This window comes from Eschrichtius robustus, chromosome 3, assembly GCF_028021215.1.
Source record: "Eschrichtius robustus isolate mEscRob2 chromosome 3, mEscRob2.pri, whole genome shotgun sequence".
In the NCBI taxonomy this organism is placed as follows: domain Eukaryota; kingdom Metazoa; phylum Chordata; class Mammalia; order Artiodactyla; family Eschrichtiidae; genus Eschrichtius; species Eschrichtius robustus.
This window is the reverse complement of record NC_090826.1, coordinates 139,773,071-139,796,935: the sequence shown is the minus strand read 5'-3', so window position 1 is coordinate 139,796,935 and position 23,865 is coordinate 139,773,071. Positions and strand designations below refer to the sequence as shown.

Below are 23,865 nucleotides of genomic sequence, written 5' to 3'. Positions count from 1 at the left end.
TTCACACGTGTCCCCTCCCTCTCTCCTTCTGTCTCTCTCTGCACCCACACGTACCCACTGGAGCTCCCACCGCACCATCCTGAGCTCCCACCGCAGACACAAGGAATCAGCACTCTGCCCGTCACTGTGCTGCTCCTCTGAGGGAATGACATTTTCATAAGGCCTCAGTCCCAATCCCGACCCGGCAGGCATCAGTCCCGGGCTGAGAGACGTTAAGCTGGACCCACATCAGGTCAGCAGTGGCTCGGGTTCATAATAATAAAGGTCCTCTAGCAGTCCTCTCCGCCTCCCACGTGTGCTGCCTCCTCCCCAGCCAGTCCAGAGCTGCAGAAAATGATAGCAGCTCTTTTTCAAAGCCACCTCCCAGACAATGACATGCAGCCAGCGCCGGCCTCCCCCTGACCGGAGCCCCCCTCCCCAGCCAGGCTGGCTGGGGACAGGTGCGCTCTCCACTTGACAGATGATGAGGGCTCCGGAGCACAGAGGAGCACTTGGTGCGGTGTCGCTCAAGGTCAGACATCAAGTGAAGCAGAGCAGGCGTCAGCCAGCCCCAGTGCCTCCACATCCTCCGTCCCCTCCCCGTCCCCAGTCCCAGAGCAGGCCGAGGCGGAGTGACTTCCGCAGCCCCGTGGCTGCTCCTGTCCTCACTGCACATACGTTGGTCTGTCCTCACTAGGGAGGGTCCGCAGAAAGAGGACCTGGGCAGGTAGAGGCTCAGCCCGGCCTGCATCTCAGACTGCAGCCCGCCAAATCCCGTGCCTTACCCACCCTGTCTGTCACCTGGAGAAAGGGGCCTTGTCTTGACAGGGGGAAGGTACCAAGTAGTTTCCTAGGTGACAGATGACAGAGATGTGAGTGGGAAATGGCACAACCCTGAGGCCTCCTTGGGACAACCTTAGACAAGCTCTGGGCAGTCTATGATTTTTTTTCCTTCTTTTTTCTTTTTTTTTTCTCATTATTTGCACCTAATCCTGCAATTGGGGCCAAGATAAAAAATAAGAACTGCCAGAACAAAGGCACCATCTGTGCCTATGAACCCTGGCAGGGCCCAGGCACAGTTCGGGAACCAGGAGGGCTTACGGCAGAGAATGAAAGTGAGTCTCCAGGCCTGCTGCCCTGTGAGGAGAGGCCTCCCTTTGCACAGCTTCCCGGGCAGGCAGGGCCTCCAACGCACTGCCGAGAGCAGCTGTGCTCCCCGAGGCTCCGGCTCCGCCAGCGGAGATAATGAGGTTACCAGCCCGGGGAGAGACGCATCTGCAGCCGCAGGCCTCTGGCTGCCAGCCCGCACGCTCGGAGCCTTCCGGTGACAGCTGTGGTTCCCCGGCTGTCAGAGGGCATTTGTCACAAGACCTCGTGGGCAGGCAGGAGGGCTCCAGGCAGCTGGCCAGATGCTGCCAAGATCGCCCTTCCCCCCAGGTTTTCAGACCATTTTCCAGCTTTGCTGTTTCCTTTCTGCTCCCTCTACTTGGAGCTGTTAATTTTTTTTTTTTTTTTCATCAGCTGCCCTGCTTTGGTTCCTGGCAGACAAAGCTGGTTTCTCCACTGATTAGAAAAGCAGGGTTTTTTAGGCGCCTGGAGGCATCCATGCAGTAACAAACTGAGCAGGGAGGGGAGCAGCCAGGGTCAGCAGGGCAGGCAACTCTTGGTCACGGTGCACCCTGGAGAGGGCAGGCCCTGACAGCCCCATGGCAGGAAGGGGGTCTTTCTCCCAAGCGGCAGGGGGCAGACAGGTGCAGTGCTGTGAGCCTGTCCCAGTCTAACTGCCCACCCCCCATCACGGCATTGTCTTGGTCCACCCAAGGGGCAACAGCCCTGCCCGACAGACAGGTTCTGACTCCTCTGAGGAGAAGGGAGACTCTCCACTCTAATCTGACCACAGCCCTGGAGCCAACCCCTTCCCATCACAGACTATAACCCACCGTCCCAGCTGTCACAGTTCCTTTAGAGATCTCCTGGAAGGACTGGGGTGGTCCCTGTGTGGCTTGGCAAAGACAACTCCATCTGAGCACAGAGAGCTTTTGTCACGGCCATGAAAGCTCGCACATCGAGGGCTCATGAGCTCAGCGGGTGAGGCACAGGGAGAAAGTGGCTGAGTGCTTCCCCCAGGCCTGTTTCCCCATCTGTATACAGCGGGAGTTACACAGGGGACAGAACTCACATTGCTACCCTGTAAGCCAGGGTCTTTGGCCAGGTAGCCTGCCATACCACAAGGTGGGGTGGGGGACCCTGACGTCCTCTGCTGGGGGTTCACAGATGTTTGGCCCTCAAGAAGCAGCAACACCTAAAAGAGCTACTGGCTGGGGACAACGGGACTTCCACGTGAGTATTCTGGCCCTCCCATCTGCCCCTCCAACCACCAGCATCCTAAGCTGCTTCCCAGGACAAAGGGAAGCATGCAGCCCCCTCCCGCTCTGGTCTCTCTACCTAAGCCCGCTTCCTAGCAGAGAGACAGGCTTAGCTCTGACTGCAGCTCCCCTCCCACCCAGGCACAGCCAGGTCAGGCTCTCCAGTCAGGACAACCACCATTGTCTCCCTGTCAGAGAGGTCAGGGGGACAGAGTGGCCTCCTTCTGCAGCCACCATAATCCTAGATTAAAATAATAAGCTCCAGCAAGTCCAGCTTTAACTCTTTCATCCCAGGAATATGAATTAGGGAAACAATTTGGAATGTAAAGAGATCTGACATTTCCCAGATTCCAGGATGCAGCAAGTAGAGGGAAAATATAGTGTACAGAACACATGTAAGCCTTTCTGCCCGGCATTTGTGCCATTTTTGTATATTAGAAAGCTTTTTGATGACCAAGGATAGAGCGCTCCTGCTGTCACACTGTGTGCGGTTCCCCGAGTGAGGGGAATAGGAAAGGTGGGCCCGGAACCGATTCTGGAACACGTGCTCCATGAAGGCAGGGGCCTGTCTGGGCTCATTACCACAGACACCTTCTTCCCAGGGCTGCGGGACACGGACAGGACAGAGCCTAGAGTGGTGGTTAGAAGCGTGGCTCTGGGGCAGCCTGCCCAGGTTCTAATTCTGGGCTGCCACTTACCAGCTGTGTCACCCTGGCAGGTCACTCAGGGGTCAAGGCTCAGCTTCCTCCTCTCCTAAATAGGGGCTCAGTTGTTAAGTGAGACTGATCACCTTATAAGAGCTGAGCACAGAGCCAGGCACTTGGTGAGATTCCATCGATATTAGCATTTATTATTATTGCTTTTACTATTTGCACCATTATTTTGTTAAGTGACTCTCACCCCCTTACTGAGCAAAGGATGGAATCCCTGAACATGAACTAAAATCACCTGCCGAAGAGATCCCCTGTTCATCTGCCAGGAAGGCGTGTTTAGAAGAGACAGGCTATCTTGAAGCTAGAGAGGGCTTGGTGGGTTTTGTTCTAGACCTTCGGAGCCCTTGACAGGGCTCCACAGAAAAGGCAATTTCCATAGAATGGGGAATGGAAGGAGGCTGCTTGGTAGCGGAGGGACACTGCTGCCCAGACAATAAATAGGCGCTTCTCTCAACAGAGAAGGGAGAGCTATTTAAGAATGGCATATACCTGGACAAAACTCTAATTCGAAAAGATACATGCACCCCTATGTTCACAGCAGTGCTATTCACAACAGCCAAGACATGGAAACAAGCTAAATGTCCATCGACAGATGAATGGATAAAGAAGATGTGGTACATATATACAATGGAATACTACTCAGCCATAAAAAAAGAATGAAATAATGCCATTTGCAGCAACATGGATGCAACTAGAGATTATCATACTAAGTGAAGTAAGTCAGAAAGACAAATACCATATGATATCACTTATATGTGGAATCTAAAATATGACACAAATGAACTTATCTATGAAACAGAAACAGACTTACAGACATAGAGAACAGACTTGTGGTTGCCAAGGGGGAAGGGGGGTGGGGGAGGGAAGGATTGGGAGTTTTGGATTAGCAGATGCAAACTATTGCTATTATATACAGAATGGATAAACAACAAGATCCGACTATATAGCACAGGGAACTATACTCAATATCCTGTGATAAACCATAATGGAAAAGAATATATATATGTATAACTGAATCACTTTGCTGTATACCAGAAATTAACACAACATTGTATATCAACTATACTTCAATAAAATAATTTTTTTAAAAAAAGAATGGCTGCTGTGGGATACGTCTCATTGAACACCTTTGAAAAGATCTGGGTGGAAGTGTGCAGAGCTTCCCTAGGACGTCGACTCCTTACAGAGAGAGCAAAAAGGCTCTGTCCTTGCCTTCCTGAAGAAGGAGGACAAAAAAATCCTTGCTGGCTTTCGCTCTGCTAGCACTGCATGTGTGGAGGCAGGTGACCAAGACACCCCCATCTAGGGGGACAGTGGCCTGCCCCACTCTGGAGGCCACGGAGGAGGGCTTCCTCTTCTTGAATTTCAGCCCAACTCCTCAAAGATGAATGGTCTTGAGCAAATTAACTTTCTTGAGCCTCTTTATTCACAAAGATTGGTACCATAATGAGATTTTCCTGTGTAGGGTGTACATGAGTGTGACAATGACATGCATGACGATTGCAGGCAGCACTAGCTGTGAGGTAGGGCTTGAAGTGTTAGCATCCTTCCTTCTCCACCAGGACTTAGAACCCTAGATACTTCAGGAGCACGGTACGTAGTTGAAAACACTGGTGAGTGGTTAAACGAAAATTTTTTCTTTTTAGTTTTAGTCTTGGCAGGTTTGCGAGTGGCGAGGGGTTCCCTCTAGTTTTCCTTTGCATCTGTCTATCTGAGTTGGTGGGCAGGATGGGGAGTGGCGGGGGGTATGCAGGATGGACAGGGGCTTGGCTAGTCTTCGTTACACCCTTGCCAGGGGGAGTCCTCAGTTACATCTGCAGCCCTGCAAATCCTGGGGAGATGCAGGAGAGTTTCTTCTCCCAAGCTCACCCCCAGGGCTCCTCATGACCCCCTGAGACTAGGACCAGAAGATCCAGAACCCAACCAGGGAGCCAGAATGATCTCCAGACCCCCTCACCAGGCTACCCGTGTACCAGGCCACAGCACACAGCAACGTCCCAGCACTGCCAGAAGACGGGGTCATCCTACCAGGGAGGGAGTGGATGTGGCAAGAGGGAGACAGCGAATGTCCCTCCATTTCCTACTGCCTTACCTAAAACCTAAATTCCAAGGCTCTCCATAAGTGGCCGCAGCCCACATTCCCACCCTGTGTCCTGATAGCATCTTCCACGCGACCCACCTCACACCTCTCCCATGCATTTCTGCAAGCCTTACCCATCTGGAATGTCCTCTCCTGGTTCCATCCAGATCCTATCAAGCCCACAGGGGCGTCCAGCCCTTGGTGAGCCCTCACTTACACCCATGAATGCATGCTTCTGCCGAACATTTTCTGAGTGCCTGTTCCGTGCTGATACTTGGCAGGTGCCGGGTCCCAGAGATAAGAACAGCATGGTCTTTGGCCCTAAGGAGCTCCAGAAGGAGATCCACCAGCAACAGCTATGGCCAAAGTTGGTGTAAGCAGAGTGGGCAGTGAGGGCAAAATGGGAATTCCTTCTGAAATTACACACAGTAGTAGGGCCACAGGAGAGTCTTCCAAAATGCTAGGTAATAAATTAAGATTTAAAAGCCCAAGATTTTCTCACAGCTGTGGGCCTGACCACTTGAGCCACAGGCCAGGCCTCTGAAATTCTTGAGGGTTCCCTGTCTGCCCCTTCTTTAAACTGGAGTCTACAAACAGCTTTGGAGCAGGGAGTTTTGACCACTAGCCATCTCAACAGGGGCCTGAAAATTGGGACCCACCGAAGTCTGAGTTGCTGCCGGCTGGCACCCTGTTCCTTCTTTTCTTGTGGCGAGGTGTGTACACAGAGACTGGGTTCCCCGTTATGAGCCTCAGTTTCTGTACCTGTTGATAGAAATGGGCACGATTCCACCACGGGGATGGGGGGAAGTCAACAACCTAGGAAATCCTCTGAGCTTCCTTCATCATTACAGCACAAATGAAACAACCCCAGAGACCCTCTCTATTTATCCCACAGCGGAGCAGTAGTTAAAGCCCCTGCAGACACACTTCAGGATCTGGGCCCCCCAAGATCACACACATGGAAGGCCCTGATTTGAAGCAGAATGGGCCTGGGTCACATAGCACTGCCTCTCCAATGAGACTGCCAAGGAAGGCCCTGGGCCTCAGGGTGCGTGCAGCAGCCCAAGGCTGAGTGCCTTTTTGTAAAAAGCTGACTCCCTTTCGGTGCGGGGCCTGGGGTGAGCATTGCACTGACTGCTGCGGCTCCTCTGGTTTCACGTACTTTTTGCACAAGCGGGGCAATCTGTAATCCTGATATGCCCTCTCAGAGCCTCAAGACAGGGGAGAGGCCAAGTGGATCCTGGCCATTTTACAGAGAGCAGGGACGGGACACCATGGGCTGCTAAGAACGGATGAGGGCAGAGCCGGCCCTGAGCAGAGGATCCTTCACTTCCCCCCCACCCCCCATCTCTAATGAGTCCAGTGCCCAGACACGGCCATGAGCAAGGTCACTGACAGCACTGACCTCGCTGGCCACCTTTGAAGTGCTTACGTCTCACCTCATCCTCTCCCCACCCCCAGTCAAAAGCCCATTTCCTGAATCATGTCAACAGTGACTTAGGAGAGAAACAAGCTTATCCCGTGGAGCCTGCCATCTACCCTTCTTTGTCTATACTTGAGAATACCAGGCTGGGGGAAGCCGAGGATCCCCGGATCCCTAACCCAAGGCGTGGCCTGGGGGGACAGCTTGTGCCAGTACTGCTTCATGGTTAGAGCACAGCCCTTGGCACCGAGCAGCTTTGACTGCGAACCCTGACGCCAATACTTAACAGCTGTATGACTGGGCAAGTCACTTAGTCTCCCCCCAGAGGGGTCTCTGTCAGTGAAACAGGAACAATCGATAGGGTTCGTTATCAGGATAAAGTGAGGATGTGGTACAGCACAAGGTCTGGGAATTGAGTGTCAGCACGGTCCTCTGGAGGGAAGGACCACCAGGTTGTTCCGGTCCTCTGGGACGTTGTCTCCTCTTGCCCCTCAGTAGAGGGGACAACCATTTGGTCCTGGGGCATTTCTGGTGTTCCCTCGGCATCGTGGGGGTCTCGCCTCCACTGTCGACTCTCCCTGTGACCACTGCAATGAGCTGGGCCAGCCCCCCAGTCAGACAGTGACTACTGTCTTGGTCTCTGCTCTCACCATCATTTCAGGGCTTCTTGTCTTATCACCATGCAGAGCAGTAACAATTGAGGACGTAATTAAATACGTGTTGGGTTAACTTGGTCACGGGGGTTATTTGGTTGCAACACTGAACTACACTGATGCTAAATTTGACTGAGTGTGAAACCGGACCTTTTATGCCTCAAACACTGAGAAGATCTGAGGGGCTCACTGCCCGAGCACGTCCTGACTGATGTCCTGGCCCCTTCAGGACGGCCATCATGATGGTGACCACAGTCTCAGAGTCTACACTGCCCAGTGTCCTCAGCCCCTCAGTACACAAAGCCCCAGGACCCTGGTCCCGTGTGGCCAGGGGTAAAGAGCTGAGGGAAGTGTGCCTTATTTCAAAGGTCTCTCGGGAAGTTCAGCTATACAGAAGGAGCGTCAATAAATCCATCCTGCTTAGGGGAGAGATGGAGCCTGCAGTGTCTTAGGGACCACTTTAGTATCTGACCAGGAGACTCAGGAATAGAGCCAAATGAGGAGCCCTGTCCCAGGAGGGTTCTACACAGGGCTGACCTTTCTGCCATCCTTGAACTAGGGGAGATGGGAGAAAGGTCAGCCATGTGTAGAGCCCTCCTGGGACAGGGCTCCTCATTTGGCTCTAGAGGAATGCTCTCTGGCCCTTCAGCCTGGGTATCTACTCAGCAGGGGCCTGAGTATAGATCACCAATAAAGGTCCATGGGGCACTGTGAATGAATGACCTTCCAAACAAGCCAGAAGACAGTTTTTCCCATGCCAGCTCTATGCCCGGATATATGCTGGGCACCAACCTCATTCCACACACACATTCTCTCCCTTCATACATAGACATGTGAGATCATCATACAATACACATATGCACACACCTACGCATCCTACGCCGACACCCACATACCTTATCCAAACCCTAACCTGCTGCAGATGGTCTGGAAGGTGAAACAATAGTCCAGAAATCCCTACCCTGAGGATTCTACACAAACGCCATCTCCTCGCAGGACTGGGGAAAGTCCCTCCCAACCCCATGGTTGAGGTTCTTTTCCTTTAAGATGCGTGTTTTTATTATTTATTATCCAACATGCGAGTCAGGAGCTTTGGCTTCTCCTTTCAATAGTGACCTCTGGACAAATCCCCCGTGGCCATCTTGCAGCTGAGACTTCCTTCCCTTCCCCAGGTAAGAAAGGGTGGGAGTGGCGGGGGAGGAGCAACTGCAGAAGAAGAGGCCCCACCTCCTCTGGGCACAAGGTCTGTGGGCCCAGGCTGCCTCCTTTACGGCTCCCCAGGGAAGGACGAGGGGACAGGGCGGGGGCCAGGGTGCGCTGAGGACCACAGTCACACCCCTCCATATCGCGGCCGGGCTAGGAGGGGATATGAGGAGAGGCTGAACACGGCGGTCGTGGAGGCGGGCAGAGACCCCTGGCGGAAGGGGGTCAGCCACGACTCCAAATTATAAATAACGAGGGCGGAAGGAGCCAGAGAGCCCCCCCTCCACCAGGCCCTCAGCCGACGCCACTGAGAAGGCCAGTGGCCAGGCAGAGGCTGAACCCCCTGAACCTGGGCAGCCCTCGCTTTGGGAAAGCAGGACTGGGGGGCCCTGTCCACGTGTTCTGAAGGGGAGGGAGGTCAATAAGTGGAATTTATCAGGCAGGGAGGGGCCTGATAATGGAGAAGTGACACTGCTGACCTCTGCCCTCAGCAGAAACCACAAGACCCTCAGGAGGGTGACGTCACTGCACGGCTGAGGAAATGGGGCCGCTCCCAGCTCCGGGACCTCCCTCAGCTTCACGTGCCAGGTGCGCAGCAAAGACTGCCGAGGAGGCCGAGGCCTGGGCGGCCACCAGCTCAGGCCCACAGATGGCTCCTCACCCCGCCCGGAGGGTAGTCTTCTCACCTGCCTGGTCGGGACACTGCCCCATCCCAGGCCCAGCTTCCCAGAGACACTGGTGGAGGGGCTAGAGCAAAGTCAGGGAGGCTGGGGGCGGTGAAGGCCTTTACACAACCCAACACACCCCTTGATTGGGAAAGGAACTGGTGGAGTAAAAGCCTTGCATTCGGATATTTTCCCTAAGGATTTTCGCATCCATTATCTTGTGTTCAGCCTCACAACAGTCCTGAGAAGTATCAATACATCACACAAGTATTATCTGGCCCACTTTAAAGATAAAGAGACAGAGGCTGGGGCAGGGAAATGAGTCCCAAGTCGCAGAGCAGGTCGTTTGCAAAGTTCTCTTCACTGTGCTCCGTGCCCCATGGTTTTGCGCAAGTAGCAGGGGCACAGCCTGGGCCACGGGGGTGACTGGTGCCTTCTGAGAGGTCTCCGGGAGGAGCCATGGCCATCTGTGCTGCAGGGTTTGCCTGCCCTCTCGCTCTCTCGAGGTCTCCTGCTCTCCTGATGCTTCGTAAATGAAGGTACAGGGACAACTGCCAGAGGGAGGGAGAGACAGGAAACGTGCGCTCTGGGCTCTTACCTGCTCTGGTCGGCGTCCTGCAGGGAGATGCCCGAGTCCCAGTCCACGTCCCCTGCCGGGCGCTCTAGGACCCAGAACAGAAGCAGAGGTCAGGGCAGAGCCGGAAACTGGGCTCTCAGCTGCCACTTGAGGAGCAGGGAGGAGAAAGTTTCCTCCAGAAGCCATTTGCTCCCCAGATTACTCGGACCCCCGAGGCGGAGGCATAGCCTGTCATGGTGACTGCTGGTGGGCACTGTCATGCATGAGCTGAGGGGCGCACCGGGGTCCCCCCAGGTGCTGGGTGAGGGAAGGAGGAAGGGAAAAAGCTGCCTCTGAGGGCTGAGCGCTGAGCTCAGACTGACAGGACGCTAACCCTGTTTGTGGAGAAGGGCTCCTACCAAGAGGACAGGGAGGTCCACTGTGGGGGGAGGATGCGTCATCTGAGGGAGGTGCAAAAAGCTACTCTAGAGAGCGCTACAAGCCGCAGGGAAGAAACTGTGGTAGCCTCCACCCCAAGGATAGAGGATGGCCTCCCATCGGTCTGGGGGATCTGGGGGGACTTTAGCAGATGGGGCTGGCTGTGAGGTGGTAAAGAATCTCTGTCAAAGCCAAGACTAAGCGGATATCCTGATGAATTTGGCGACAGCCGGCCGTGCTCTCCCCCTTTCCCGCCCCACCCTTCCGCAGTAACCCCCTTCCCCCTTTCCTTCTCCTGGACTCCCTCCTGTGCCTCCACCACCACACCCACAGAGTGGGCCTTACCTGGCACAGCTCTGTCCCGGGATGAAGTCCAGGCTGGGCTTCCCACCTTCGAGGGGCCTTGCCCCCCAACACTTAGCATCTCCTGCAGCAGAAGGCGGTTCCTCTCCACGCGGTCAGACAGGGACAAGGTGCTGCCCCCGGTGCCCAGGGCCCCCAGGTCTCCAGCTCTCCAGAGCTCCCCCAGCAGGGCTGGCCTGGGGACGAAGTCCTCCTCAGACGTCAGAGACAAGCTGTCCAGGTCTTCCTGTGTGACGAGACCATCCTGCAGGGGGTATGACCTTCCTTTCCTCAGGCTGGTCCTGTGGGTGGCTTTGTTACAAGGACCAGAGCCTTCAGGCTGGCTTGGAGTGACTCTGTGCATGGGGCTCTCTTGCAAAGAGCTGGGCCCTGGCGGCAGAGCCCTGTCGTGGTCAGGCAGTGTCCGTACCGCTTCTGGAGGCCACGGGCTCCTCCTGTTCCAGCTCTGGAGCCCAGAGGCAGGCAACCTGGGAGGCCCGGGGGCCCCGTTCCTGGCGGACTCCTCCTCAGTGACGCTGCTGTCCAGCAGCCCGTCGTTTGGGTTCTGAGCATGATGGACCACCACGGCATCAGGTAGGGAAGACCCCTCTGATGAAGCCCTGGTTCCACCCACCTTGACTCGTCGGCATTTGGGTTTCTTGAGGGATGGCCGCTCGTGAGAAGTGAGGCAGGGGCTTGCCCCCTGTTTGCCTGCTGTCATCTTCTCCTTCAAGGCCCTCACCTTGGACTCCAGCACGGAGGGGCCTTGGAGCTGTATCCCCTGTGCCCCAGGAGGCTGGGGGGCCATCAGGCTGGGTGTTCTGTCTTCTCGAGGACAGGGCCAGTGTCTTGGGAGGTGTCCATTCTCCGGCTGTGGCTCAGGGCCACTTCCCTCCACAGCTGAGGTCACCTCCATGGAGCTGGCTGTTCTGCTCCCTATTTTGGGTCCTCTGGAGGAGAAAACAGACAGAGCTCCTTAGACCCAGCACCTGGCTAGCTCCAACAACCTCCTGGGTCCCCAAAGTGCCCTGGATAGAGCCCTGTCCAGAGAAAAATAACTTGGGGTCAGAGCAGGGGATGCCCCCTAGACAATGTGAAAGCACCTCGAAGAGTACAAATCATTGGATGGTACACATAAGTTATTACTGAGCTTTTTCTTCCAAGTCTAAGTAGTGTTCTCGTTTTTCTACCCCCATTTTACACCTGGGGCACAGTGGAGAGTCAAACAACAACCAATCTTCTGCCCAATGTGGGCCAGAGTGAAAATGGGGGCCAGATTTCCCAGTCCCTGGCCTCTTACTTTCCTGATAGGTGTCAGGCCTCAGAGGAGGGTGGCAACATCTGCTAAGGGCCAACAAGCTCTTCCCTTTCCAAGGGGAGCCAATGCAGAGGATGGACTTCAGGAAGATACCACCCAGGATCTGACCCTCTGGCGGAAGGGGCCCCCTGTGCTCAAACCACAGGAGCGCAGCATGGGGCTGTGCCCACAGGGCGGCCAGGATCAGGCACCAGTGCCTATCAGCATCTGCTCTGTGCCAGGCAGGCCTGCAAGCACTTTCAAACACGCTCTCGCAAATAATCCTCACGCAGTTCTGCCAGGACAGGATTATTATCCTCATTTTTACAGACAGAGAAACTGAGGCACAGAGAGATTAGGTGACATGGGAACTAAGGGAGGCCCAGTTGGGAATGCAAAGCTTCTCCTCCCAAGGCCAGGGCTCTTCCAAAGCACTCAGTGACCGTGTACCGACCCCCCTACTCCTATGAGAATATTGGTCTAGACAGGTTAAGTGACTTGCCCAAATTACACAGCCCCTTGGTGGCACGGTTGATGTCAATGTCTTCAGAGGGAACAAAAGTGAGCGCGAGATTTTACTCACCAAGTTGTTCTGTGCACACATACATGCCACAATGTCTTAATATTTATCCTGCTCTCTGAGAACATGCTCCTTCTCCATCATACATCTAGATATGTCCCACTTGAAGTAAACTGCATGTATTTACATGAATACATGCGTCCATATTGACACAAATTACAAACAAGGAGTTATTCACCTCATATATTGACCAATGATTCACCACGAATTCTCTTAAATGCCAAGTCCCTCTATAGTCACTTACTACAATTCAATTTTTACGTTTCAGGAATACACATATTTCACCAAGCAAAATACACACACAGTGTGTATGTTACCTCAGTTTTAAGCCTGTGAAGTTTAAGGCCTATCTTTGGGAGAAAGAGATCATTTACTACACCAGTTAATCTAGAAGTTACCAGCTTTGTCTTGGCAGCCCAGCCACCCGTTCCTCTCTTCTAAGGTTCAATCCAGAAAGCAGGGGATGTGAAGGTAATGGGAGCAATTTCAGTCACATTACAAGAACTTTCTTTCGGGTAAACTCGAACAGCATTCCAGAGATCATCCATCTCCGGAGACCTGGAAGGATGCGACCTTCCCCTGGGGAACAGTGGGTATCGACTTGTGCGGCTCGGCACCGCCGAAGTCTACGGCCCAGGTGCTGTACTTCTCTAAGCCGCAGACGCTGAAATGAAGACGGACGTGACGGACGGGCCTCCCCTGCGACCCTCCCTTCCCGCTCCCCGCTGGCGGTCCCGCCACCCCCGGCCCGCCCGTCGCCTCGCCTCCTCCGTACTCACTGAAGGCTGCCGCCAGCAGGTCGGGCCGCCGCCTCCATCCCTTCCATCTCCGGAGAAGCCAGGGCCTCCTCTCCCCCCTCTCCCTCCTGGGCCCGCTTCGGGGACCGGGGGCGCGCGGGCTCGGCCGGGGCTCCGAGAGTGCGGCCCGCAGGCCTCGGCCCTCGGGGCGCTCCCGGCTCGGCTCCCGGCTCTGCGGGCCGCCCCGGGGCTCCGAGTGGGGTCGGGCCGGAGCAGCCGACCCGCGGGCCGCGGCCTCCCTCCGGGTCCGGGGAGGGGACGCGGGGTCGGGCGGGGAGGAAGCGGCATGGGCTGCTAGCTCATGGTTCGGCCACGAAGGGGAGAGAGGCCAAGCCCGGCGCCTTCCCGGCCGGGACGGGAAGAGAGAGCGGGAGAGCAGAAAGGAGGGGCGGCGGAAGGGGCTAGAGGAGCGGCCCTCGCCCCCACCCCGCCCCGCCGCCCTCCGCGCTCGCCGCGGCCCCGGTCCCGGCCGCCCGCGCCCTGCGGAGCTGCCCCTCCCGGCGGCGGCGAGCGATGCCCTCCAGACGTCTAAGCGGCGAGCACGCCCGCGAGTTTGGGGACTCGGACGGGGCGGGGGCTGCCTTCCGGGCCGCCGGACCTAACCTCTCGCGGCCCGGCTCGCCCAGTCCGCCCGGCGAGCGCCCGCAGCCGAGGCTTCTGGGAGAGCGCGGCCGTGGGACGCGGCTCCACGCGAGCCAAAGCTGCGGAAACACCACTTTCCCCCAGAGCTTCGCGGGAAAGAGTGTAACCCTACACCCGGGGCGTGGGGAGGAGGCTCGGCTGTGGGCTGTCTGGGTGGAAGCTGAGGAATGCCCTTTGTTTAGACAACTTTTCCGGAGGAGTCGCCCTCTCCGAGGGGCCGTCTCCTTGGAGGTCAAGGTCATTTGTTTCCGCTTTCCAGCAGCGCGAGGGGACCCGTAGTGGACGCGAGTTCCCTCATCCTGTCCTGCTAAGGGGAGAGCCAGGTGCCTGCATTGGCAGTCGCCTTGAATGGGGACCGATTCTCGGGGGTTCTGGGCACTCCTGAAGACACCTTGTCACCTTTTTCCAGACCTGGGATGAAGTAGCTGCAAAGGACTTAACCAGCAGCTGTGGCCCCAACCAACGGGGGCTTGCTTCCTCTTTCCGCCCAGAGGGAGGGGACAGATCCCCAACTATTTCCAAACCTATTTTTCCACAACAAACGGGAAACAGTAAGAGAATTAGGACCCGGGAGGTTCCGGAAATCTCTACAAGGGAAAAGTGCTGATCGTTTCCTTCTGCCAACAAGCTTCACTCTCAAGCGCGGTTGCTCTCTATTTGCACTGAGGCACTACAGTCACCATCTAGATGACAGACCTAGCAACAGTAAGGACCACGCAGTGGGCTAACTGCTGCGCAGAGCCAGGAAAGGTGGCAGGGAAGGATGGTAAGGAGGCCTGCCCTTGAGTGAGTAGGAATTACCCTGCAGAAGAGGGGGAAGGGGGCATCTGGGCAGGGCAAAATCATCCAGGTCTGAGAGCAGCTGTTTGGGGAGCTGTGGGTGGACTAACCTTGGGCTAATTTAGGAACCTGGGAGATTATCTAGGGCAAAGCCCCTGTGTTACAGAACAGGCCCAAGGTCACACAGCTCTGGGACGGGTGGTCTCCAGAGTCGTGGGTAGTGCTCTTGCAGTTAACCCCTCCCCCCCTCCATATTCCCAGAGCAAGCGGTTCCTCCAACAGGGCACTTACCATTCTGTGCTTGTTAGTACTGATCACTTCATAATACAGTAACTGGTACCATTTATGCAGGGTGCCCTGTGCACCTGGCATTGGGTTAAGCGCCTTACATTCCTTGTCTCATACTGCAGCCTTAAGAGATGAGTACTGTTTACTGTCTCCTTTCTACAGACGAGGAAACTGAGTTAGGTGATCTGCCCAAGGTCACAGAGCTAAGAAGTCCAAGACCCGCACATTAACCACACAGTACAGTGCTGTTGCCAGCATTCTGCGTGTTCAACATGGAAAGATTCCGTTTAAAGAAGTAAAAATAATTGCGAAGTGCTGTGATAGTCAAATTATGTTGCCATGATGGTCTGGCCCTTACATTTCTGGATCCTTTCTGCCTTCCTATTCTGCCAGCCCAGGTAAAATCCTGTAAACCTCAAAAGACTCCTTCTTCCCCTCCATGTGCCATGTCAACCCTACCAACAACGATACTATTACTATTATTGGGGACCTCCTATGAGGGAAGGCATTCTACGTAGGACCTTTTAGATCTTTACAACAACCCTGCAAAGCAGGTATGGCGTATCCCCACTTTAGGAATACGGAAATCGGGGTACAGAGAGGTTAAGGGACTTGCCCAAGGCCACACAGCTAGTATAGCCAGAGTCTGAGCCCAATTCTGTCTGGGTCCAAGACCTTCTGCCTTGCTTCCTCCTTTCAGAGGCACAACTTTGGAGCTCAGCCCCTTAGAGGTTCCAGCTCCATGACTCCTGCTCCCACCCCTCCCCTAGATGTTAATGAGCTGTAAGGCAAGTTTCTGAAAGTTCTAGCAAGGGCTTAATATTTAAAGGAGACCTGCCCTCAACCTTCTAAGATGCAAATAATCACCTTCAATTTACTCATTAAGTTTGTTATTTTGCACTTAACAGGGGGATGGGGTGTCATAGCTATACAGAGGCACCTGTCCTAAAAACACCAATAAGCAAATCCTTAGAATGCTCTTAAATTATCATGGCATTCACATGTCTGAGGGCACTTCTCATTCATCTGGATTCTATTTGGTTCACCAAATATCTCTTGAGCTCCTACTATGTGCCAGGCACTGGGGAGACAAAATGTAGTACCACAGACCCTGCCCTTGAGGAATTTCCGGTCAAGGTGGAGTGGGGGAGGAGCAGGTGCTTAAACTTGCCGTGTAAGTGGTCCCATCAAGGTTAGCATAGCATAGAGGTGTGGGTCGTTCACAGGAATAGCAAGATTGAGATGCGTGTTGGGTGGGAGGGGTGTATCACAGAGAGCTGGGTCTTGCAGCATGAGCAGGAATTAGCCAGACGGAGGGGGAGGGGTGGGAGAGGCCCATCAGAGGGGGGGATTAGCATAAACACAGGCACTGAAGTGTGAAACTCCCTGGTTTAAGCGTTAAGTGTAAAAGTTAATCTGGGAAAGCCTGGGGGCCGGGGTGAGGCTGCAGCGCAGGGCTTGCACTGGCCCCTGGTTGAGAGCCTCTAGGCCTGGGGTGAGGAGTTTGGACCCCGTCCTTTGAGGTGGGAGGCCCTAGAGGGTGGTCTGCATCAGGCCTTAGCCTTGAGCATGGCGCGTTTCTGGGCTGGGGAACTGCCTTACTTCCTTGTGTATCAGACACTTTCATTACCAACCTTTGGAGAGAAATCTAGGAGGAACACGAATATATAGTAAATAGCCATCACGTAGTCCCCTTGCTGCATTGGAATCACCTAGGGAAACCCACCATGCCAGGAAGCCTCCTTCCCCTTAGCCTGGCTGAAAACACAAGCCTCACTCCTCCTCCCCACCCTCCCCCAGTGTGCTCTGAGCACTCAGCTTGAATAAGGAGCCTTGTGGGATGTGGAAATAGGGTTTCACTTAGGATGGAGGGAAAGGGTGAAATAGTCCTTCGAGGTCACTGCGTTAGAGCAGGTGGGGTGGGAATGGGTGGGAGGGACGCCTCTGCCATCCCTCCACTGTACTGCCTGAAGGAGCTCGTCCAGCTGGAAAGCAGAATTTCCTGGTCACTCCTGTCCTGGTCATGGGGCACGTGGTTGGAGGAGCACTCAGGCAACTGATCCTGGCAGCAACTCCTGGGGACGCTGTTCACCGCCCAGGGCCTCCCATCGGGCCCTCATCATTTCCTTCCAGCAGAGGCTCGAGAGTGTCGGGACTGGTCTCCCATGTGCCTGCCTCTCCCCTGCTTGGAACCCTCCCACTATTTCCCAAGGTTTAATCTGACTGGTGCCTGTGTAGACTCTCCTGGGACTCTGCTCAAAAAGCTGTTGCTCAGGTCTCACCCTTGAAGATTCTGATTCCTCAGCTGGAGTTAGGCCAGCAATCTGTTTCCTAATAAGCTTCCCAGGTGATTTTGAGGCCCAGTTTCAAGAAGCCCAGGTCCTCAGGTTAAAAGTCAAACTCCTTCTTATGGCACAGGGGTCCCTCCAGCCTCGCTCTCACTACCCCGACAGCCTGTCCTGCACACCCACCATATTGAATTGTTTCTAGTTCCCCAGACTGGCCACAGTGGTTCACATCTCCTCGCCTTTGCCCACCTTTCCTTCAGCCTGAAACACACTGCTTCACTCCACACACATATACATCCCATCCCAACTTGGATGTCTCCTCCTAGACCTTCCACACTCAGCTCAAATGTCCTCTTCAGGGACACCTTCCCAACATCCTCTGCAGTCCTCCCAACCTGGGTTAGGGCATCCTGGGCTCGCTTCTGCCAAAGCACTTATCACACTGAGTTGTCAACATCTGACACGTCACAGAGTGCTTCCTGATCCACATGCGCGTTCCTGGCCCCAACACATGCCCGGCACATAAAAGCTATTGACTAGATGCCACATGGTTAAATGAAAGAAAAAGTCCCTATCAGGTAAGGATGCCTAAGAGGAGAAGAGGGGGCCACTGCTGCTAAGAGGATCAAGGTCATTTCAGAGGATTTGGTTCATTCCCTCAGTATGGCCCGTCCTGCCCCAGGGCCTGTGAGAATGTCGGTCACTGGCAGGGCGAGGACCGGCATCTGGGCTTCCTGGTGACTGCCATTTACGCCTGATGCTCAGGCCTCCTTGCACCTGCCCCTCCCCTCTTTCCCCAAAATGGCCATTGATCACAGACAGTGGTGTGGACCTTACACTTCAATTCTGAATGAGCCTGGAAACTTGGAGATAAAATAGCTCTCAGAAGAAGAAATAGATGGGGAAGGGGAGAGGAGAAAATAACAAGAGAGAAGCATGCAAAAATATGTTGAGAGAAGACACCAGGTACATAACAGGCGACACGACAACTGGGCACCTCCAGAGAGCAGACACTGTTTTCTAGTCATGCCGCTCTGCACACGCCAACACTTGTGTGAATACACGTATGCCATGCTGTCCTTTGCCACACGTGCCTGAATTGACTAAGACCCAAGAAGGACAAAGGCGTGGTTCCTACCTGGTCAGGGTCAGCCTGCACTGCTCCCCCAGGCGGGCAGGCAGGGAGCTGCTGGGATGGGACAGGACCTTCCCTGGAGAGACGGACTCCAGACTTCACTGCCCTTGAGGGCCACTCACCCTGTACCCACCCTGACTCTGCTGGGCATCCGTTCCCGTGTGAGCCCGAACTGTAGCTTTTCATTTCATAATCCTAATCACAAGGAAATGACTGGGCTTAGGCAAATATTTTAACACTCTCCCTCCCACTCTCCCATGCCTGGCCTGTGGGAGGCCGTCATCAATATAAGGAGAGGACACCTAGCTCTCACCTGTCTGTCAGTAACCACGGTCATCTTGGCCAAGTCAATTTTCTCATTAACAAAATGAGAGCAGATGCAGGGAGAAAGGTATTGGAGGTTGACTGAGAGCTGGAGTCATGTTTGTGACAGCTTTTGATCTTGAGAAAAGACAGGAAGTGCTCAGTACTATTCAATAACTGGATTAAGACATATGAGAGTCTATGAAAGCCTCGGGGAGCCCTTTCTAGCCCCAGGCTGTGCAGCACCTCGTCCTGCAGGGGTTCTTGCCTCGCCATTCCCTCCTGCCCCCACGAGCCTGGCAGGTTTTTCTCCGGACACAAACGAGCCAAAGAAGCAGCCTCTCTCTGAGCAAATTCCCTCCACTTCCGGGGGCCATTGGAAAGTTTTTTTCCTGGGTTGAATATGTGGTGGGTGAGGTATAGAGGAAAAGACCCCAATTTGAAAAGTTCAGGATTAGACTCTGGCAACCTGGGTTCAGCTCTGGCGGGACCACATCTACCTGTGGGTCCAAGGACTGGTCACTCCGAGGAGTTCAGTTTCTTCATCTGGAAATGCTGGGCTGGACTAACAGGTCCCAAACTAAGCTTCTCAGAACCCCAGGGCCCTGTTGGGTATGAGTAGGTCTCCTGTGAAAAAGAGATTTCAAGTCTGAAATATTTGGGTGATAATACATGCCATCTCATCCTCCTGGCAGGTCATTAGGCCCAAAGGCATTTCAAAGGCTCGGCCAAGTCCTGAAGTGAAAACAAAACAAAACTAAACCAGTTTACCTTTGCTTAACTTTGCCTTTCTCAAAAGTAATTGACCACAGAAACTGTTTCCCCCCAAATAGCAATTAACATCTTAAGGAACACACTTTGGGACAACCTGGACCAGACAATCTCTCAGGTTCCTTCTTGTCAGGGTGGTCTAGGTCTCTTGACCCAGAGGGGAGGAGCAGGCAGCTGCTGTGCAGCAAATTCTAGGATCCCACAGAGAGGGCCAGGCTGCAAGCAGAAAAGGCTCCCTTGGGGGCAAGTGGCAGCCCATCCCAGCTAAATTTTATTTTATTTTTTAAGGAAATCTAATGCTAAGGGGAGTTAGAGACCAAAAAAGGTGAGACTTTAAAAAAAAAAACCCTCAATTTCCATTCTGATTCTTTGTCAATTTGACTAAGTCAATTCACCTTAATACTAACAGCCTCACTTTGCCCATCTGAGAAAAGGGAGAGCAAGGGAGACTTGGTTGCACTCACTCAACATTAATCCTCAGAGCAGGGTTTCCCAACCTGGGGTCCCTAGACACCTGATGGGGAGGGGAGCGTAAGCTATATCCCATATTTAAAGAAGTCTAAAGGAAATTATACATTTACCATGAGAAGTGTCTTTGCTTTTGACTGGTATTGTATCAACTCAGTATGACAACGTGGGTTGTCATGGGGACAAGGATTATTATGCAATAAATATGGTTGGCTTGTTGGACAAAATCTGTACAGACTTAAGGGCCATAGAAGTAATAGAAGGATCAGCTGGTAACAAAAAGGTAAGAAGAGGTTGGGTCCAAAACCAGTTTTAAGAGCTATGGTGGAGAGTGAAGGGGTGGATGGGGTCTGGAGGAGGTTAGGGTGTTCAAAGAGAAGATACCGCCCCAAGGAGAATCTGGGGTTGCCTGCAGAGGTATGTTTAGTGTGTAGAGGGCTGTGACACGGTGGCCCTTTTCAGAGCTTGCTGGGGAAGGGTGTGAGGTGCTACCTTTACTGAGCTGAGGAGAGAAGAGTCCCCCTATGGCCAGTGGGCTCAGGGGTCAGGCTAAAGTGGATTCTCTATAACTTCTTAGAAAGGCTTCTGGGAGTGCCAGTGTCTGAGGGTTTGCCATCCCTTGAAAGCTCTGATTTTGTACGTGCAAAGTCCTGCCCCATTGAGCCCCACATAACCCCTTCATAAGCAGCCACATTTGGAAAGTTTCTCTGGCATGGTCCGTGGCTGTTTTCTTTTCCCCCCAAGATGCTGTTCACCCAGAATCACCTCTCTACTCTCCTCCTCCCCTTTCTCTCTCTTGGGCCTCTTCACCGACGTCTCCCCAGCAACGTCCGGCTCCATTTCTGCAGCAGTCTTAGGAGCTGGGCCCTGGGGACTTGTTTCTGCCCCCAGGAGAGCAGCGGTGAAAATCATGGTTGGTACATCCCTCTAAGTCACCAAAAAGGTGCTTAGCTTTTAAAACTTCTTCAGTATGGAGTATCTAAGACAAAAACAATCTTTCTCTTGCTAATGTTGATACTGCTAATAATATCTCTTACTGAGTTTGGGCCATTTCTGTGAAGATTTAGAGGAAATAAGAGGAGAACTGAGGTGGATTCCATCTGCCCCAGGACCTGACCCAGGCTTCTGGCTTTAGCTAACTGGTGAAAGCTGAAAAGGGTTTTCCTCTAGGGTGTTGAGAACAAAACATTTTAGGGTGTGTGTGTGTGTGTGTGTGTGTGTGTGTTTAATCATGTCAAATGACCTGATAAATAACTGCATAATTTGGGCTGCAGGAGTTAAAGTATAGGGGAAAATGCAAAAAACTTTGAAGTGGTCCAAAAAACATCATTGGATGTACTGTCTACTGCATCCTTTCAGGTTATCTGAGTTATTTTACAATTCTATAAATTGTAGAAAAACTGACAGTAATGCAAATTATTTTCGTCCATACGAATGCCAATTATAGTTGGTGGAATTGACCCATGGATATTGACCAGTTTTGCTGATTTTGCATTTATTTGTAAATTTTTCTCACCATTCCAGATGTCTATATATTTGCCTGCGTTTCAGATTCTCTTCTGAACAGGTTGTAACACTGTATGGGTTCTCTTATTAATTAATGACAAATAAAATCTATAATTCTATGAAAGGCATGACTATATCCTCTTTTAAAATTACCTTTTGATGTGTCCACAGAGAAGGGGCCATGTGAGGACAGCGAGAAGGCAGCCATCTGCAAGCCAAGCAGTTGGGCTTCCAGAGAAACCAAATCCGCTAACACCTTGATCTCTACTACCAGCCTTCAGGACAATGAGAAATATATTTCTGTTATTTAGGCCACCCAGTGTGTGGTATTTTGTTATGGTAGCCCTAGCAGACCAAGACAATTTACCCAATTTGTTTATCCATTCACCTGTTGATGGACATTTGGTTGTTTCCAGTTTTTTTGCATTGTGAATAAAGCTGCTATTAACATTCATATACACGAATTATCTTTGGCCAGATTTATTCAACTCATGTTTTCAATTACGCTGATACTTCTTAGCGTAAACCAGGCATTATGGTTGGGCACTGAGGAGAGAAAATTAGATAGCACCCTTGCCCTCAAGAACAGTCTAGAATGGGGGGAAAATCTGGGGTGGTGGGTAGAGACTGACAAATGACCAGACTTGATAGAGATAAGGAGTGTTCTAAAGGGGGCACCAGTGGAATGTAAGAACAGGGGCATGTTAGTTTTTCTGAAGGAAAGTGAAAGTGCTTGCTGGCTTTTCCTGGGCAGGTGAAGGGCAGGAGGGGAAATGCTCTGGAGAATCAGCCTCACGCATGGAAGCAGGGAGACAGGCCTTCCTGAAGCTTCCATTCCAAGGATGGGTAGAAATGAAGGGGGACTAGCAGACGGAGGTCGGATTCTTAAGAGCCTCGTGTCCTACAATATATAGGACAGACTGTAGGTAGCATTTAAAATTTCAGAAGAGTAAAATTTTTGGCTTCTCATATCTCCTGGCATGTCTAAGGGAACAAATACCATGGTCTGAGAAGTCACTGATGATTTTGAGTCACTGATGAAATGACATGGCTGGACGTGTGTTTACAAAAACAAAACAAAGTTCCGGATTGCAGAGGGAAGATAGATTAGAAGCAAGGGGACTAGTGCCCCAGGGTAGGTTCTCCAGTAGAAGGTGCTGAGAGGAAGCATGGGGTATACCATATTTGTTAGAGAGCTACACCTGTAGAAATTAAAGGGAGAAGCAGGATGGGTGGAGGAAGAAGTTGAACCACATTGGGGGGCCGACAAACCCTTGGCCAGTCCAGCATGAGGCTCTGGGGTGAATATTGCCCCTCAGAGTTATAATGTGCTGGGACAAGATGGCTGAGCATTTATATGCCCGGCATAAAGAACAGTCACTCCACGTGGATTCGTCTAGTCACTGGACATTGATTGCCCCAGAAAGGGCATGGTTTGGAGGGAGGTAGCTGTCTGCCGCTGAGGCAGACCCTGGAGGAGCTGTCAACCAGAGACACTGCTCCCAGCAGCCCCCGTACCTGTGCCCCGACACCTGTGAAGCAAGTCCTTCCTTGGACAGAGATCTGGGCGGGGCGCTTCTGTGTCCACCTTAGTCCACCTTTGTGTCATTCAGCTCACTTTTCCACACATGTCCAGATAGCAGTTCTTCCAGGATTGTGGTGAGCTTTTCTTCCCGAGGGAGGTTAGTAGGACAAGCCAGCCCCCCACTGATGCAGTGGGTCTCTGGGCCACAGTCGATGCTCCTTCACTCTAGATGCCTTTCCTCGTCAGTTATCAGCTCTCCCTGCTTCAGAGGCTAGTCTGATGATATGACCCAGATCTTACCCCCAAGGGGCCTGGGCCCTGGTCACTGTGTCCTTGGGCTGAGGTTTCTGTATCTCTCCATTTACAGGCAGAATTGGGAGTATCAAGGGTGTCCAGGTCACCTGTGTTAAAAAATAATTTTCTTTCCAGAAAAAAGACAAAAGTATGACTCTTCAACAGATACAAAGATGAATGAGATATGTGTATATTACAAAAGTTCAGGGAAGCCAAAAAGCACAAACATTTATGGCATAAATGAAAGTTGGGATGAATTGCAGGTAGAGACAAAGTTTTTCTCTACAGTGGGAAGAAAGTCCATTCAAATCACTACCAGACAAGACAGAATTTACATTTCCTACAACTTAACAAAGAGTTGCAAAACAGCTTGAGTTGAGGAATAAGACTAGAATCCGATAATCCTGAAGGGTAGGCTATAAATGATATACCGTGTTCTTTGAAACATCTGTTTTCTACACCTGGGTGCCAAAGATACTCCTCCCCGTCCCCACTGCTAATAATAGCAGCCCTTCCTCTTCCTGATGATCGGGATCAATTACTCTACCAAACCGTGACTCCTCTTTTGGCCTGCTGGTGCCTGGACAGAGGAAGCCCGAAGTGCCCTAGCTCATAATTCAGTGGGACCAGGACTTCCAGTCCTGCAGAGCTCAGAGTCAGGGGACACAAAGCAGAAAGTGGATTAATGAGCTTGATGCTAAGTGGAGCTATTCCTGCTTCCACACCTTGGTACTCAGACTCTGTGTCCTTCCCTTTGGGGGCCCAGTACCATA

The 23,865-nt window shown here is 52.8% G+C and overlaps 1 protein-coding gene across 2 annotated transcripts in view; it reads right to left on the bottom strand.

The window, feature by feature from the left end:
* KIAA1614 (KIAA1614 ortholog) overlaps positions 1-13,797 on the bottom strand; it is a 37,301-nt gene extending 23,504 nt beyond the window's left edge. Inside the window, exons 1-4 of one of the 2 annotated variants that reach the window (XM_068541356.1) lie at positions 13,075-13,797; positions 12,694-12,959; positions 10,422-11,368; positions 9,681-9,744 (exon numbers count right to left, since the gene is read on the bottom strand). In XM_068541356.1, coding sequence (XP_068397457.1) covers positions 9,681-9,744; positions 10,422-11,334 — 977 coding nt within the window. In that variant the 5' untranslated portion in view covers positions 11,335-11,368; positions 12,694-12,959; positions 13,075-13,797. The remainder of the gene's footprint in view (positions 1-9,680; positions 9,745-10,421; positions 11,369-12,693; positions 12,960-13,074) is intronic. The other variant, XM_068541355.1, reaches the window with a different exon arrangement.
* Between the last annotated feature and the right edge of the window lie 10,068 nt (positions 13,798-23,865).